The sequence below is a fragment of the Aptenodytes patagonicus genome, chromosome 2 (assembly GCF_965638725.1).
Source record: "Aptenodytes patagonicus chromosome 2, bAptPat1.pri.cur, whole genome shotgun sequence".
Taxonomy (NCBI): domain Eukaryota; kingdom Metazoa; phylum Chordata; class Aves; order Sphenisciformes; family Spheniscidae; genus Aptenodytes; species Aptenodytes patagonicus.
The window spans coordinates 132,798,657-132,817,096 of record NC_134950.1 but is presented as its reverse complement, the minus strand read 5'-3'; the positions used below and the strand labels follow the sequence as shown (position 1 = coordinate 132,817,096).

Genomic DNA, 18,440 nt, shown 5'->3' with positions numbered 1-18,440 from the left:
AATCACTGAAAAGCTGAGGAGTTTATACCAATTTAATTGTTACAACTTCAGTTGAACATAACAACCCAAATTCCTTGCTCTGGAGTTACATCAAGGATGAACTGCATCATAGGCAGCTTGCGTCTTAGAATCAGAAAGATAGCCGATGAAAAGAGCAGGTGCAATTTAAAAGGGGGTTTAAATTATATCCTACAACACACCACTTACATTACCCATATTATGCTCACTTAGATGACTAAGTCTATTCTCTAATTACACTGGAGATGATTATGGCTGAGTATACCTAAGAATTATTAGACTGTCTACGGAGTGATTACATACTGGCGACACAGAAATCTTTGATGCTTCCTTTCTGTGTAAGCTGACATGAACTGTGTAAAGCAGCAAGGATGAGTGGTTAGAGCATGGTCCTGGGAATCAAGAGAGCCTGGGGTGTATGTCGTTCTGCCATAAGCTTGCTGCTTGGCTTTGGATAAACCCTGTAACCTCACAGCAGTAAAATTACCTCATACATGAAATGGGGAGAGCATTTACTCACAGCTGCATCTTTGAAATCTTTGAATGGAGATTGCTGCATAAACAGAAAATAAAAAATTATAATAATTAGGACAAAGCCACAATGCTTATCTATTGATTATTTGCTCTTTGTCTTTAATAACATAACAGCAGAATTTATGGATATTAAAAAAATGTTTTTTTCTCCTGTAAAAGATGAGTTTCCAATGGGATGCAACATCAAAGGAGAGTGGGAAGGACACATCTTTAGAAAAGATAATTTCAAAGAACCTTTGTTCCATGTTTTATCTGTGAAAGGAAGAGACCAAAAGGCAAACACAGCAACATATAGCTTAAGTTACAGTTTATTTTTGTTCTTCTTTAAACACCTCCTTAGTTGGAGATCAAAGCCTCTTCAGCAGAACTAGTACCCAAAATTCTCAAGACACTGCAGCACTAATCTTTGATTCATCATTTCCAAAATACTTTCCTCTGCAAGTTCAAGACAGCAGCCATGCAGGCATATAACCGATGGAACTAGTTTTCTCAGCAAACAGTGTTCAGAAGGAGAGAAGCTGGCTTAATGCAGACGGTAAAAAAGACCATCAAACTGTTGAAATTATATTAAAAACAAGTACTATGATAGATTTTAGTGAAAGGGTAGTGCAGCCAAGAAAGCCATTTTGTTGGTATTCATTTTTGTTACTTCAAGCCACCATCTTAGTCTTGTTCTCTCTGGTGGAGCACTGATTTGGAGTACCTAAAAATCAGATGAACTGGGGTTGTACAGAACAAATGTACCTGGTTGCTGCTAGGTCAGAATTCTAAGCCTATACCCATAAAGGCATCCCACTAAACTTAAATGATTCCTCTTACAGTGAGTTACAGGAACAAAAAACTTCTTACATACAGAAGAGTTAGTAACATTGAAAAACCCTGTGAGCCCCTAAGATAATAGTTACACCATAGGACAGTAAGTTCAGCTGATGTTGTAGAACAAATCTAAAGAGCAAAAAGTGTCAATGGTACTTGGGTGGTTTGGGTTTTTTATATAGATTAGAGCAGAGAGTTGAGAGTACTTCTCCCACACTAAAGGTGGCTTCGCCCGTAACAAAGAAAGAGGGTGGCAGGTACAATATTCTGATGTGAAGTAAAGATGTCACCTGCTGGGCTCAGTGAATGTTCAAAACAAAAAAGATACGAGAAATCCTGGCCGCAGCCCCTTTATCCAATTATACCATTGAAGATTAATCTGTGTAAATGGCTGCAGCTGTACATAAGATGTCATTGTAGGCACAATGGCAGCCTTAGATGCCGAGCACTTACTCATGCACTGCAGAAGGTGATTCATTTCTCTATTGCACGAGTGACATAGCAGAACACAACTGCTTAGCCAGTGCCACAGGGACAGGAGACGGCATGCTACAAGGACTCTGCGCATGCTGCAGTTACCCTCAGTGCCTAGAAACCTGTCAGGTACAGCACTGAACCACACAACTAAGCTGTTCCATTGCCCGTTCAAAAAGGTTGCCTTTTTCTGGAGTAATGGTTGGATTTACCAAAAAAGCATCAGTCTGTTGCTTTGTTTTCATAAATTTTGTAATTTTCCTTGTTTTAATTTACAGTAACCTGTGACAACATACTTATTTTCATAACTCTAAAAGGTATCGTAAGAAACATTTATTATTATTGGCTTATAAAGCTCGTGAGCCTGGAGCTTTTTTAGTGTGTTAGAATAGCACCTGTGACAATGAGGCTAAAATACTTGACAATAGCTTAAGACTCATAATAATAAATAGTCAAAGTGGGTGGAAGAAGGAAATCTGTCATCCTGAGAAGATAAGCCAGTAACGACAACAAAGAAGCAGAAAATACAGAGACAACAGCATTACTTTCTTATGCAATGATCCTGTTTAATCTTCATGTATGCTTCCATTGTTATGATGCTGCCTGTACAGAAATGCTTGTAGCAGACCAATGAACTGGAAAAGGCGTTTCTTTGCAAGAAGTGTGCTGTAGTCTTGCAAGAAATGCGCTATAGTAACTCTGTGCTATATAGTTGCCCTTATTAAAGTTATATTAGAATTCAAGCATAGAGTTTTTCTCAGCTTAGCATTATTCATAAAATTGCAACAGCTTGAACATAAATCCGTAAGATAAAAACAGTTCTGGTGTTATGCAGGTGATACAGGAGTTCATGAAAGTGACTGCATACCTGAGGCACCTTTATATTTTATATTAGTGTGTCCTGTCTGAATAATCTATGTGTGAACTGCTGCAAATTAAATCACAGCTGCAAATTAAATCATACTTAGAGAAAAATCGGACAGTAATACAAGGGACAGAAAATGCCACTACATGATTTACCAGCCATCTGGTGCAGTGCAAATAGCACTCATTCAGGGGAGGTTACAGTCTTCTGATTAGTTACCACAGCAACAGGTCTGCTGAGTATGCTTGAAAAGTTACACGCATGTGTCAGCAACCTTTTTTTCTCCTCCCATACACAACATACACTGTTGTGAGGGGGGCTGTGAGCAGCGGCATGTCCTTCCTAGGCTACAGATGGTTTTGCTGCAGCATTTTCCATTATTCAGCTTTTCAGGAGACTTAAAACTTAAGCAGTCTTTTTTTTTTTATTAAATATGACTTTAAGGAGTCCTGACTCCAAAATCTCCCCTCGATGATGAAGTCATTTTCTTTATTCATGGAAGTGGTAGATAGCTGCAGGTGGGAAGGGACCTCTGATAACAGAAATACTTCAAACTAAAATAAAACAAAAGTCCTTTTGGCTCCTGTACTTCCAAAAGGATGGAAAAAAAATATTTTTAAAAATATCCACAACTGAGTATCTCTTTCTCATAAAAGAGCCCAGATTTACATAAATGGCCTTGTCCACAAAGTACAACTGGAAAATAGTAGTTAATAGGAGATGGGAAAAATAACAAAGCTCAAACTGTGTTGCATGTTTTTCCTTAGGTACATATCTTAATAAATAAATGTCAACAAAAAATTACCCAGGAGTTTCTAAACTTCCTTATATTGGCTGTGGATATCAGCCAAGAAAAACTGGATGGTATGGAGAGCTGTTCCTCTGCCTGTCATTTTGTTCAGCTTGGAGAAGAGAAGGCTGAGGGGTGACCTCATCGCGGTCTACAACTTCCTCACGGGGGGCAGCACAGGGGGAGGCGCTGATGTCCTCTCTCTGGTGACCAGGACGCAAGGAAATGGAATGAAGCTGCCTCAGGGGAAGTTCAGATTAGACATTGGGAAAAGGTTCTTCACTGAGAGGGTGGTCGGTCGCTGGAACAGGCTCCCCAGAGAAGTGGTCACGGCCCCAAGCCTGTCAGAGTTCAAGGAGTGTCTGTACGATGCTCTTAGTCATATGGTTTAGTTTTAGGTAGCCCTGAGAGGAGCAGGGAGTCGGACTCGATGATCCTTATAGGTCCCTTCCAACTCGAGATATTCTGCAATTCTATTTTCTCTCCTATTTTCCCCCCAGTGCAAGGGCCCCTGGTGTTTTCTCCAACCCTGCCCTTAGCTTTACCCCCAGGCAGTGGCGTGACAGCACAAGCTTGGACAGGCTGGAGAGGCACCAGCCAGAGACACCGACACATCCCTGTGCTGCCCTCCTGCAGCTGCCTGCTGAAGAAGCAAGGTGTGAAGGTTCAAAGCCAGCAGAGGTCTGGCAGAGCACATTGATTGGTGTCCTAGAGCCCACCTCACCGGCCTGCCTTCACACAGCCTCACCACTGCGTGAATGGCTGGCTGTGGCCGTTTCAAAAGGGTGCCATGGTGAGCTGGACTTGGCTCAGGTTAGCAATAACCAAATGAGTAGGAGCATTGGCCATTTCTGCTCCATACGTGCTCCCATTGCAGTTTGTGCTCATTTCTCAGCTGCAAGTTGAGCACCACACGTCTGGGAGCTTTGCTTCAGACTGAGTTTTGCAGAGGCAGAGCATTGAATTATTGCAGAGGGCAAGCCTACATCGTGATGTCCATGTGGCTGTGTTAAGCCCAGGTTTTAACCCAACTAATAATAGCGACAATAGCAATGAGGACATGATGGTACCTAAGGGCTGAAATACTGCATGCAAATTCTTACCTTCTGTTAAAAGGAAGGTACATTGCCAGTCTTGCCTCTCTAACATTGTGGTCAGTGTTGCTAAGAGTAAAATCCAGCAGGACATAATTTTCTTTAAACTATGATTAGTCCGTTAGCTATAGCCATATAGATTCCATACCCAGAGATGGACATAGGGTCGCTAAGAACATTTTGCTTTGTATTTATGGAATGAAAACCTGTTCTCTGAAGGCATATCCCAGTGGATTAGAGAGACCAGAGCTAAGCTGTGCTATTTACTCCCAGAGAGACAGCAGGCCAAGCACGCAACAGAAAGAGGTATTACCTAGTTCACTATTCAGGAAAAGAGGCAGAAGAGGAAATATCAGCTGCTTTAAAGAAATTTCAATGGCAATAAAATGTAAGAGGACAGGATTGATTTAATGCTTGCAGTCTGACTCCCAGATGAGGAATCAATTATCCTGCATCATTTAATCTCCTTAAGCAGGTCGTGACACAAACTAGAAATTAGAAGCATTGTGTCTAATATGAAGAGCAGCTCTTAATGGTAGTTAGCATCAGCCTCAGATTTTTTAGAGGAAAACGTAACTGGGATTTGGGGAGCTCTGAAGAGTTGGCTACACCAGATTTCTGCAGTCAGATCCTAATATTTTAAAAGTGAGTTTGTTCATGGTTTACCTAATGGAGATGCAGAGCAGTTATAAGCAAAAAAAAAAAAAGGAAAAAAAAAATACTATCCCTGTGGACAAACTCCAGCCCTCCATCAGGAACATGGCCTTCAGAAACCTTGCACAAAATTAACTTACCTGACGTGTTTCAAACTGTCATCTACCTTCATGGAAAATTCCTCAGCTAAACCAAGCTCCTACTTTTTTTTTTTTTTAAACATCATTCAAGAGAAGAGAAATACCACATGGCTCCTAACTGGGTGCAACCCTTAGCTAAACCAGTCTGCTTTTGGAACAGAACCTCCTAGAAGGAAGAAATGTGATTCAGGAGGATCCATCTGAATCCCCTCCAGGCTGGGAGAGCTGATAATGAAGGTCCTTGTCCCCGTAACAGATACAGAGCTTCCTACTGAGCTTCTCAATTACGTTTCTTGTGCGAAGCTGTTGACATAATCAAGCACAAGCATGAAAACAGAAGCAGGATAGCTAAAGAAAAACCCTTATTTTGTCAGAGTTGTTTTTCCTATGTAGCAGGAGAAAACTAGGGCACAGAATGTAAGCATTACGATTAACTTTTAGGAGAGGCTAAAATTATCCAGGATTATACAAATATAAGCAGGTTTTTTTGTTTTGAGTTTATTTCCTGTTACCAAAAACAATTCAGTGTTGAAGATATATGAAGGGTTTTGGTTTTTTTGTGGGTTTTGCAAAAGCTCTTATGATGAGCCTGATGTATTTTTAAGAAGCAAACTCATCATACCTATTCTAAATATTCTTCAATGGACCTTGGAAGTGTGAATTTAAACTATCGTTAAGAGTAAAAATCCACATAGAAACTGGCTGAAGCAGTGATTTCTAAACAAAGATCAGGAACCAGCCTTATTATTTGCAGTACCTACATCAGTGGCTGCCAGTGTTCTTTCTGCCAAATAAGGAGATGCCAAAGGATCTAGGAAACAAAATCTTGCGCATTTCTCACATCACCCTGCGTACTTCCACTCTCTTCACCACACTTCCCCTAGCTTTGCTCCTTTTCCAGGAATGCCCCAAAGCAATGAGCTCTCCCCATCCCACTGATACTCACCTGCCATCTGAAACTGGGATTTCTAGATTGAGGGATAGACCACCTCGTATCTAACAGCAGAAACAATGGGGTGTGGGGAGCACCTACGACAAAGACAATTGTAATTTAAAGGCTGACCTGTACCACCTATTTTTACACTGAAGTACTCAGGAAACACACTATGGATCACTTTTGTTCCAAATGTCATGAAGAAGAAACTATGGTAGCCGTTTGTTCAATATGTACTTAACACTGCAATTTTATGATTCTGTCACATATAGTACTCACTAAAACACCTCTATACTGGGGATGTTGCTGGCAGCACAAGGACATAAGGTACTGAAAAGCAAAGATTTAAAACCCAATAAAGTGATTCCTTCATTTTCAATGCTGTTTGCCTTGTCAGTTGATCTCAAGGAAGAAAGCTTTAAAAAACATTTCAGACTATAAGCACCATTCCTGAAGCTTTGCCAAAAGCTTTCTTGTGTCACTGCATTGCATATCAAGAATTTTCAAATAAAGCGAGCTCCGAAGGCTGCTTCTGTACCTACAGAAGGCAGCAACTTCCACTGTAATTGCTGGGTAGTGGCTCTGAATGACAGGCTGCCGTTCTAAAAAACATCTTCCTATATAACCACAAAACAACGAAAGAAATGCATGAAGGCAGCTAGAAGCTGCAGGAGGAGCGATCTAGTACGCGCTCACAATGTTTTGAGCCCTCTCCACTTTTTCAGGTGCTGCATTTCACAGACAAGCGGCGAGGGTTTGTGTCTTCACAGGAAATACACCTTGCACTTCACGCGTAAGCCAGCCAAAATGTTGCCGAGTGCCACTGAAGTTCCAATATTCCTTCTCCCCTTGGAGGGCAGGCAGCTGCCTGCCTCTGTTCAGCTAGCTGGCTTCTGCTGGGACTGCAGCAGTATGCCCTGTGGACTAACAACCTCAATTGCATCTGCTTAAGACAGGCAGTGCTATTTCTACCCAAGAAATCCCTTCATCTTCACAGAAGGACTTCAATGATAGCAAACGATAATAAAGTTGAAGTGGCTTCTCACATCTGCTGCTGATTCTACACTTTTGAAATTTTTTTTCAGTTCAATTTCAGAAATTTAAACACAGCTACCAAGAAAAGCGCCAAGAACAAAAACCATCCACTCATCTGGCATAAACCTACACACAACACCAAATAAAGCATATTGGTCCTGCAGCTTTAATACTGTACTGGCATTAACAAATTAACTACAGTACATGTTCACTGAAAGTTATTTTTATGAAATGCTTTAAAAATCCAGGTAGAAGATAATGCATATGTACATTTCACAGCATTCACTGACTCCAAACTCCTGTTTAATACAAATGAAACAACAGTTGGCCCTTACTGAAGGCATACACTGGCACCCCATTATTTAAGCGTAACTTTTTGTATATTTGGTCAGTAATCTGGGCCAAGTTTTATTTCATGCTTTTATGCTTTCATTCCCCCGCCAGATTTTCAGAGAACATGCTAAACACTGCAAACAAACATCTAAAACCCTGACAGACCCAATGCAAGACTCAGTTCTGCTCTTCCCAGCAGCGCACACACAAACAGTATTTCCCATTTGGTTGGCTGAGTATCTGCCAGTTCCCACGTCCCCGGCAAGATTGCCTTAAGGGTCAACTTCATATCCTATTAGCCCTTCTCGGCCTAGGCTATGCTAATTGCCTAGGCTCCCCATGTAGTCAATGGAAAAAAAGGGGAAACTTATTTGATAAGGCATCTATCCCAATACAACATGAACAACATAAATGTGCCGAGTTGCCCCCAAGTGCCTACTGCTCTGGTGACTGCAGGGGAAATCAACACACCCAGCACAGAACATGCAAGCAACCTTGGGAGAGCTGAAGTCAGGCAAGCTTAATTTTCATAAGCGATGAGAAAAAAAAAAATACCAATATGCAAAACCATGACCAGTAAGAAGAGCTAGATAGGTAGTGATTACTCATTATTTCCTCACAATGCAAGAATCAGGACAGGTAACAAGCCTAAAAACAAAGGGAAATATTTTCTTACACTATTCTACTGTGAAACTTAATGCTGTAGAACATTATGGAAGCAAAAGTATAAATAGGTTCAAGAAAACTAGATGGCATCACTGAGGAAAAAGACCTAAAGGTTACCGAAATCAAAATATGTGGCCACAATTCCGTATCAACGTAGGCCATCAGCCACAAAATGTCAGATCCTGGAAGGAAAAAAATACACAAAACAAAAACTCCCACCACTGCATACCTTCACTTATACTTTTTTCCCCCCAAAACAGTTGCTATCGACAGCAATCTGTAATGTTCATACGCAGCTGAACTCTGTTTAACAGGGTAGTCTTCTAATACTTACTACAACACTAGGTGGCAGGGAAAACATCTAGCTCATCTACAGCATTGAGAACCTTGAACGTAGAGTCTCACTTTGCAATAGTTAAGGATTAGTACAATGCAGCAATCTCAGTTTCATACAACTGGATTTGCTTTGTGTTCCTACATAGCCTGGAGCAACTTTTTTCAAGTAAAATACTGTGTTCAGAGACCCATGCTAGTGATGCCAGAATACAGGCTAATTCCTTCCCTGAGATACCTTGCCCTCATTTAAGAGCCCACAGACAATTGCTACACGTTTCTTCCTCTCCAGAAACAGTTCAAACGAACACAAAGTAAGAATTGAAATCCTCATGGTCTCCATCTCTGTAAAGACACAGCACCATAACATTTACCTCATGCCTCTACTTTTCTAAAAAAGTCACTTTATTATTTAAAATTCAGATCACTTGTGTGCTACTTTTGAAAATACTGCAAAAGGACAGTAGCAAAGCAGGCAGGCCAATGCAAATTCTTCTTCAGGCCATACTGATCCTCCTGTCGGTATGCTCTTTTCCTTCTGCAAATGGTAAAAACGTCAGACTTGTAACATTTTGCCCAAGATCTCCCTCAAAACTTGGAAGGAGAAAGGTATGATCTTTCTTCATGAATGCAAGCTCCAAGTTTCAAAACAACCGTGTGTTTACGTGTAAAGGACACCACTTCTGCACTGCAGCATAACTTGTATTTTCCAAATTACAGACATTTCCTAGAATGTTGCTGACATTAAAAGTGAAAGTCTGACAATAAACTACTTTGGTCACATCATTTAAAGAAAAATGCAGACAATTATTGGCATGGTTGGTAACACTCTCCCTTTAGAAGGGCAAAATCAGCACAGGGTAGTCATTCTTCTCATTCAGCTTTGTATCAGTTTTTCAGCTGTATAAAGAGATGCTGATGCCTTCTAGCACATCTTTTAAAAATCTGCAGGAAAAAAAGCAAGGTCAGCACACTGCTTTTCAAGCAGTGACACACAAGAAGGAAGGTCAAGTAATTAAGCCACAGACTAGAAGTTACACATAAAGGAGTTGCTGAAAGTGATCTTAACACACAAACAAATCACAGAAAGGCACTGAACCAGATTTTGATTTTCACAATGTTTGATAACTGGAAAGTTTGTTTCATTTCTGAAAAATAAGTTAATACAAAATTTAAAAAAACACTGATGTGCAAGTCTTTGCTGCATAAAAGGAGGTACATTTTCATACTTTAAAATAGTTTAAAACATTTGTACATAATGAACAGAAATTCTCTTTTATATAAACAAAGAGTGTTTCTTTGCCAACAGCAGCTGTCAACTCCAAAACACAGAATTAAGATGACAAGAGAACCAGACAGTCTAAGTCACTGCCATTTGTGTCAAAAAAATTATGCCACCCTTTTCTACAGCTCATCATGCTTGTATGTAAATTCCCTTGCAGATATAAACCCATCACTGTCTTCATCTTCTTTGTCAAATATATCTTCAACCAAAGCATCATGCTGGGTGTCATTTACCACTGCTCCATGCTTTTCAAATTCTTTCTTCAAGTAAATTTTCACCTATTAGACAAAAGTGAGAGTTAATGTTTTTAGGCTTATGAAAGAATCGATTACTGTAGCGTAAGAGAGGGCCACTATGTTCAGGATGGTCGTATTAGACAATAGATACCTTCCTATGCCACTGCCACAATAATACTTGTCTGATTCTGCAGCCTCGTACAGTGATGAAAGACTCTTTAGTTATATAAGCAACAGTAAAACTAGCAAGTCAGTTGCCCTACCTTTATAGTATCTGACTGAAAAATGAGCCAGGGAAACCTATCATCTGATGTCTATACAGTACAGTATAAATAGCTAGGCAGAAGTTATTAGCTACCAATTGGTCAGAGACCCAAACAGCTTTTTCACATCCTAGCTATTTGACAAACCAGTAGATGTAAACAGCCGCCCCAAATATATACAGAAATGTGTCCACAACCTCAGCATTTGCTGCTCTAATGGGAATTACATTAATAAAGATTTATTTCTAGACATCTCAAAATTCTGAAGGACAAAGACTCAAGGTAGCTTTTAAACAGGCTACTGGAACAGTTATTTACACTAAGCTAGTTACTAATGGTGAGCAGTGTTTTAATCAATATCAGATTATTTTTACTGAGTTTAATGTTTTAACTATTGAGATCCTAAGTGTTCTAAATTGCAGTGCCTTCTACAAGAATATCAATACCAACATACCCACCTGTTAAACAGATACCACTTACGTAACAAGAACTGTAACAGTGGACTATTAGCAGCAAGATAAGTGGGCCATGTTTCAGGTCTGTTTTATTCATTTCACATTCTGGTATTTGTTAGGTTCATTGCTTATATTTTTAATACACAGACACTGACACTGTCTGTCTGATGCACAGTACAAAAGAATAGTCTTTTGCATCTAGCAAACTGTACCAGCCCCAAATGAAAAAGAATGCGGTGGTTTATCCTAACTTCTCATGGATGACTTTTGCACATCAGAAAAGCAGAAGACTAAAAATAAGAGGCAAACAGAAGGTGAATAATGCTGAATTCATGTCCTTCAGACAGTGAATGCTATGAAGAAGCATTCTTCTACAGCAGAAGAATTTCTAATTCCAGTTTATTAGTAAATCAGCAACTAACTCCAAAAAGCCCAAGTCTGGTTTTATTTCTAAGATGTTTTACTTTATCCCAGTCTCCCATAAGTGTGGGGCACACACTGGTCACATGCCTACGCCTCAGCTTACTGAGGCTGCTTTTGAACCCCCAGTCCAGCAGTTCCACTGGGATCCAAGGCTCAGTGTGGTGCAGCATAGATGTGCACCCTTGGCTTAGTTTTACTGAAAAAAATCTATTGTTGAGGTCTAAGAAAGTATGTGAGCTGAAGCCATGCAAGAAAGGCAAAGCACAGACAAGAGCTTAATTGTTGAGCCAGTTCAAGAGCATTCAGCAGGGAAGATACCAACACAAAAAGGCATAAAACTCCAAAGGCAAAAAAAGCAGAGAATTGGAAGGCAGCAACATTGAAAGTCATAGAATCATAGAATAGTTTGGGTTGGAAGGGACCTCTAAAGGTCATCTTGTCCAACCCCCCTGCCGTAGGCAGGGACATCTTCCACTAAATCAGGTTGCTCAGAGCCCCGTCCAACCTGACCTTGAATGTTTCCAGGGCTGGGGCATCCACCACCTCTCTGGGCAACCTGTGCCAGTGTTTCAGCACCCTCAGCGTAGAAAATTTCTTCCTTTTATCTAGTGTAAATCTACCCCCCTTTAGTTTAAAGCCATTCCCCCTTGTCCTGTCGCAACAGGCCCTGCTAAAAAGTTTGCCGCCATCTTTTTTATAAGCCCCCTTTAAGTACTGATAGGCTGCAATAAAGTCTCCCTGAAGCCTTCTCTTCTCTAGGCTGAGCTCTTCTCATCTCCAGGGAAGAACAGAGACTCACCCTTCCCCACATGACTAACCACCACCTGGCCAGCAGCAACTTTTTGGGTGTCTTACCATTCATGATGAGCATATCAGTTCAGTAGTTATGCTAACAACTCATTAGTCCTAGTTACCCATACTGCACATTGCCCAATAAATAATTGCTTTAACCGCTCTTAAATAGTGTGTATTCTGCTTGCAGGGTTGCTCTGTGCACAGTAGTAGCTAAAATCTAACTTGTGTTTAGATACTTCCCTAACAGGATCAAGTTAAGCTTATCTTTCCCTTTCCACTAGCTCATCCTGTTAGGTTTGCTCACAAGAAGGGTAACCTACTCACCTCTTGCTTGGACAGTTTCCAGTCATCGTTAAGATCCATCTCTTGGAATGACTCATGAGACCTTGGTCCATTCCTAATTTCCAGAAGGTCAATGTTGAAAATCAGAGTGCTCTCAGGTGGAATTTTTCCTGCCCAAAATGGTAAACATGGAGAAAGGTTAAAAACAACTACATACTCAGTGCCATACAAAAGCCATATGTGTCAGAGCAATGTTCCAGTAATCCTACTACTCTCAAAGCATCCTGCAATTTGAACTAACAAGGATAAGTATCTGTAACGGTGGTAAGTGTAACTATACATGCAGTGCTACAGGCTTGGGGAAGAGTGGCTGGAAAGCTGCCTGGCAGAAAAGGACCTGGGGGTGCTGGTCGACAGCCGGCTGAACATAAGCCGGCAGCGTGCCCAGGCGGCCAAGAAGGCCAATGGCATCCTGGCCTGTATCAGAACTAGTGTGGCCAGCAGGAGTAGGGAAGTGACCGTGCCCCTGTACTCGGCACTGGTGAGGCCGCACCTCGAATACTGTGTTCAGTTTTGGGCCCCTCACTACAAGAAGGACACTGAGGTGTTAGAGCATGTCCAGAGAAGGGCAACGAGGCTGGTGAGGGGTCTGGAGAACAAGTCTCATGAGGAGGGGCTGAGGGAACTGGGGTTGTTCAGCCTGGAGAAAAGGAGGCTGAGGGGAGACCTCATCACTCTCTACAACTACCTGAAAGGAGGTTGTAGCGAGGTGGGTGTCGGTCTCTTCTCCCAAGTAACTAGCGATAGGACGAGAGGAAATGGCCTCAAGTTGCACCAGGGGAGGTTTAGATTGGACATGAGGAAAAATTTCTTTACTGAGTGGTTAAACATTGGACCAGGCTGCCCAGGGAAGTGGTTGAGTCCCCATCCCTGGAGGTATTTAAAAGACGTGTAGATGAGGTGTTTAGGGACATGGTTTAGTGGGCATGGTGGTGTTGGGTTGACGGTTGGACTCAATGATCTTAGAGGTCTTTTCCAACCTTAATGATTCTATGATTCTATTTCAGAGCATAGCCTGGACCCTGAGCAGCCCTTACAGCACATATGCAACTTTAGATGCAACTAGTTTTGTTAGAGACTAGTATATGTTGATATGAGCTCATATTCAGCAATCGTCATCACAGGGTTGTGAGACAACATTCTTGAATCTTTCTTTCATGGTCAGAGCCAGATAGAGTGCTAGTGCAAAACAGTGAAGGAGACAGTACAGCCAGCCAGGTGGCCACTACTGCAACATACAGCCAAGATAGATGGACAGGGTAGCAAGAAGGTAGAGATCAGTCCCCCTGATACACCATAACCCCACCAGTCTCCAAATTCCTCTCCACTGCCAATTGACACCTTGTACCCGCTATTCTGCCACTGGAAAAACTCTTCTTGCAGAGAATGACAGAAGGGCAGCAATGCTGTCAGTATCCCATAGCTGTCTCTGGACTGTCACACAAAGCACTGAGCTATTTCCAAATACACAGCAGAAGCTAAGTGTATAAATCTGCTAAAAAGACGTGTTGGCATCATTCCATTTTTGATGCAAGTGAACAGACTGATAATTTCCTAATAGTGCCAAAGACCATCCCCTCCCCGCCCCCCCCTAATTTCAGTTTATCAGGCATTGGCTTTTACAATGGTGTGATATGCCTTCACGCTGATGGCTGAAGCTACTGTCAAAGACCTTCTAGTACAACACTTTGCTCCTTATATAGAGAGAGGCTGAATAGGACCAAATATATTTCTATATTGGATGGCAGCACCCCAAGAAAATATTCCTGTGCCTTAAGAAGATAGGGGAAAAAAACCCAAACTAATCCACACCTACTATTTTGGAGCTATGGTGTTAAATACACCCTGAGCTGCAGCAACAAATGGGCTTGTACATTTCTGGGATGAATAAATGTGCAGAAACTTCTGGAAATACAGGGCACGGTGGCCTGCTTAGAGTTTGGAACACAGGTAATTTTTCAGAGTGTTACAGAAAAAGGCATCTGACTCATCATTCAAGTCAGACAGCAAGCAAGGGACCAGGTGGGAGGCTAGTGAAATTATGTGCATTCAGAGGAAAGCGTGAAGAATATGGAATAATTCTGTCTTCAAGGGCATCATGTGAAGATAGCAACATAATTATGTTCAAATACTTCAAAGTTTTCCTAAAGCAAGTAATTTCTTACAGCAGCTAGCAGTGTTTACTTGTTCAGCCCTGCACTAAACACACGAGGTGAAGCTTGCAAGTCTTTGAAGAACAACTGTACTGCTTTACATATTAATCAAGGCAATTAGGCCTGTGATGACTACGTGAGTGCTGCAACATTTAGTATCTTTTGGTGGAGAAGTTTACAGCTGTGCCCTGCATATGGTCGACTAACTGACCACCACAAGTTCCCTGTTCTCTACTAGAAACGTGATTATTTCTAATACTATCTCTTGAACTCCAAACCACGGCTTCTAGAAATAGATGTTTTAAAAGGATACTTTCAAGAAAGGAGGGTATGGAATATGCTTGTATGTATGGAGTACTACTTAGCCTATGTTCAGCCCTACTTGCCAGAAGATACAGACATGTAAACACTCGTTCTTAAAATGGTCTTAGATTAAAGGGAGAGGACAGTAGCAGGAAGGATTATACCTTCCAAGACATTTATCCTTTTTGCTTTGAATCCTTGCATTACCTTAGGTCATTTGTGATAACTGTTGTCATGACAAAAATATTCTAATAATTGCTCAAAAAAGTTAACTAAAACAAACCCCATAAGCAGAAAAAGTAACCTTCCTGCATCTTTCAAACTGTCACTCATTTAACTGCAAATTGCAGATCTGGCCCTCCCGTTAAAATAGGAATCTGGAAATGTTTGAAAGGAAAACGCCCAAACACCATCAGTAGTAGACAGGTTGAGAAAACACTACAAACAATGTTTTTATCTGTCTGTACATCATTCAATACATTATCAGTGGATGCCAGCATGACTACCCATGTACCAGCATATCCTACTGTGGATAATAGGGAACACTGCCCAAACTGAAAATAGCTAAAAGAGGAAAAGAATTAAATGTCCCTATATGGAAACAAACGGTGACTTTTCACTGTATCAGCTAAGAACTGGTAGGGCAGCAGTACAGGGAAATTATTCAGGTTCTAAAAGAAACCTGCAAACAAGAACAAGGCTTGCACATGCACATTCATGAAGTATTACCACAAACACAGATGCAACAGCCAAAAAGCCAACTGTTACCTAAGCAACCACTTCCAGCTTGACTGTAAAAAGGAAAGGAAAAAAAAAAGCAGAGCACTGTTGAGCACAGCACTAACAGAAAAGACACTCAGAGCATACAGCACAGCAGCTACCATCAATTCCTGTCTTTTCCTGCATTCACCATGTAACTACTTAATGGTTATTTCTGCAGAAAATAAATTTGTGAGAAGAGCACCTGACGCCATCAATTTTTCTTATTTAATGGAATCAGCCTGGAAAGCTTGAAAGCCTGCTAACCTCTTAGTTAACAGTAAAATAGAGAGATTAAAGACAATTAAAGTATGGGAAGGACTTCAGGTGTTTTACCTTTCCCTTCTTTTCCATAAGCAAGGGCTGGTGGAATAGTTAGCTTCCGCTTCTCTCCCACACACATGTCCTTCAAACCTTTGTCCCATCCTTTGATAGCTTCCCTTATGCCAAGTGTAAACCACATAGGTTGACCATTGTTATGCTTGTGACTGGAAAAGAATGGAATAAACCACTTAGTCTGTAGACAGCAAGTTCCATAAACATTCTGCACATGGAGCAGACGGAAGATGCTCACAGCATAGATATATGATTAAAAACACACCGCTATTTGGCACCTTGGCATTTCTTAAATGAAAGACCTAGACTTCTAAAGTCTTTAAAACTTATGCCTTGCATGACAAGGTTCCTTAAGAAGTGGAAAAAAATAAAACATCTCCTCCATGGTGTGTATATGACAACACTCAGCAACCTGGATCCCCACACCTTCACTTCCCTGATAACCTATTTCCACTTTGAAACTGATCAGACCAGAAAGGCATTTCTACTTAAAAAAAAAAGTCTACATTCAAGGCCATGCATATTCTTTGGTAAATTGCAAGTCAAGAACCAGCTTGGTCATGATTACAATGTACCTTATAAAATGCTTAGAAAAAAAATCAGCCACATCTCTTCCAAAAAAAGCCATTAGGAAAAAAAACAACTACACAACAGATAGTCTAGAAAAACAGAAAAAAATGCATGCAAAACATTCAAGTTTAAAATAGGCAGACAAGCCCCTTTTCCAATTTAACCAGGTGGTACACCCGGACTACTTTCACTCTACTGACAGACACAGAATTTAAAAGCTCGATTTACTAGTCGTGCAGGAAAGGTGCTTAAGAAGAAAACAGAGCACTTACAGAAGTTAGTCAGCAGCAAAAACTTAAGAGTGTCACTAGAACTCCTTTTAGAGAGGCAGGTTAACTACAAGAGAAAATTAGTGAGATTTTAGTTTAAATTGTCTGCAAGAGCATAAATATGCAAAACATTGTCTTTTTTTTTTTTTAAATATGTTCCACAAAAGTAGACTTCAGACATAGCCTACAGATACTTGAGCATTTTGCTGTCTCCCACTATTAGCACATCGTTGATGTTTTATAGGAAAGGCAACATTAGCAAGTCGTTGCAGGCTGTTAGCAGACTCCCTCCGAATTTCTGGCTCTTCCTCCTGCTTGCATTACTGTGGCTCTGGTATGTTGATTTGTCTGGTCGGGGGCAGGTGAAGAATATGCCGTTTCAGTAATGAAAAGGTATCCTTGTGCTGCCAGTAGTGTAAGGATATATATAACGTGGTTTTTTTTGAATTAGAGGCAGACTTACCCTAGAAGTTTGCTTTAGAAACCAGACAAATCCATGCATAGCAGAAGACTCATTAAACCGCTGAGATCATATACCAAAACCTGTGTCTGAATTGCAGAAGAGGATGCCTAACATCCCCATCTTTTAACAAATACCACACGGCTCTACTTTCTACAGACTAACAAGAAAACAAAAGCTAAACAAGATTTATTTTATAGCATCAATCTGGCAGAGGGAAAGGAGATAAGCTTACTGTTGGTGTTCGTCTTCAACAGCGTTGTGAGTCAGTGCTTCCTAAACTGTCGAAGTATAAAGGCAAACCAAACTTTCTGAAAATAGGTGGCGGTGGAAAGGGTCCCATACACAAATCTGTGCAGCGTTATTTAAGCTATTTTAATTCAGTAACAAATAAAATCTAGGGCACGCTATGAACATGCATGCATTGCTTTTGTTTCCTTGCACACTGGTAAACGCAAGTTTGGGGCGTTTTTGGAGGGAGGGGTAGTTGCAAAAATAAAATAAAAAGCCATCCGCCCTCAACAAAACACTCCTCAGAGAGCTATTTCGCAGATAGATTGCGGGCCACTGTAAGGGGTCCACATTTAGGAAATCACCTACATTAAAATACATATATACAGATGTATTTCCCCGCGCAAGCTTAGCCACCAGCCCGCCCGAAGGCGCGCCGCCCGGGGCGAGCTACTTACGTGGAGTGAAACATGGAGCCGTCCCTCTCCAAGTAGCCCTCGTAGTGAACCAGCATCATGTCCCCCCACTTGGTCCTCCTGTGGCAGAGGAACGGCTTCTGCAGCACCTCCACCTTCACGTCAGCCGCGGGGATCAGCGCCGCGGCCGCGCAGCCCAGCGCCGCGCCCAGCAGGGCGGCCCGCAGCGCCGCCGCCATCGCCGCCCCACAGCCAGGGCCCCGCGGCGCCCGTCTCACCGCCGCCGGGCCGCCATCCGGCACCCCCTCCCCTACGAGCCTAGCGGCGCGGCTCCCCGCAGCAGCGGCCAGGCCAGGCCAGGCCAGGCCAGGCCAGGGTAGGGCCCGGTGCGCGGCCACTCTCGCCCGCCCAGCAGACGTGGCAACGGCCCTCACAGCTGGCAGCCCCCGGCTTCCGAC

General features: G+C 41.7%; 1 protein-coding gene across 1 annotated transcript; it reads right to left on the bottom strand.

Moving 5' to 3' along the window:
- Positions 1 to 7,501: 7,501 nt before the first annotated feature.
- Positions 7,502 to 18,221, bottom strand: FKBP14 (FKBP prolyl isomerase 14). Its single transcript, XM_076331256.1, has 4 exons — positions 18,025 to 18,221; positions 16,037 to 16,188; positions 12,468 to 12,595; positions 7,502 to 10,249 (listed from the first exon to the last, which is right to left on the bottom strand). The coding sequence occupies exons 1-4, from the start codon at positions 18,219 to 18,221 to the stop codon at positions 10,091 to 10,093; spliced, it is 636 nt and encodes a 211-aa protein (XP_076187371.1). The 3' UTR covers positions 7,502 to 10,090.
- Positions 18,222 to 18,440: the final 219 nt, after the last annotated feature.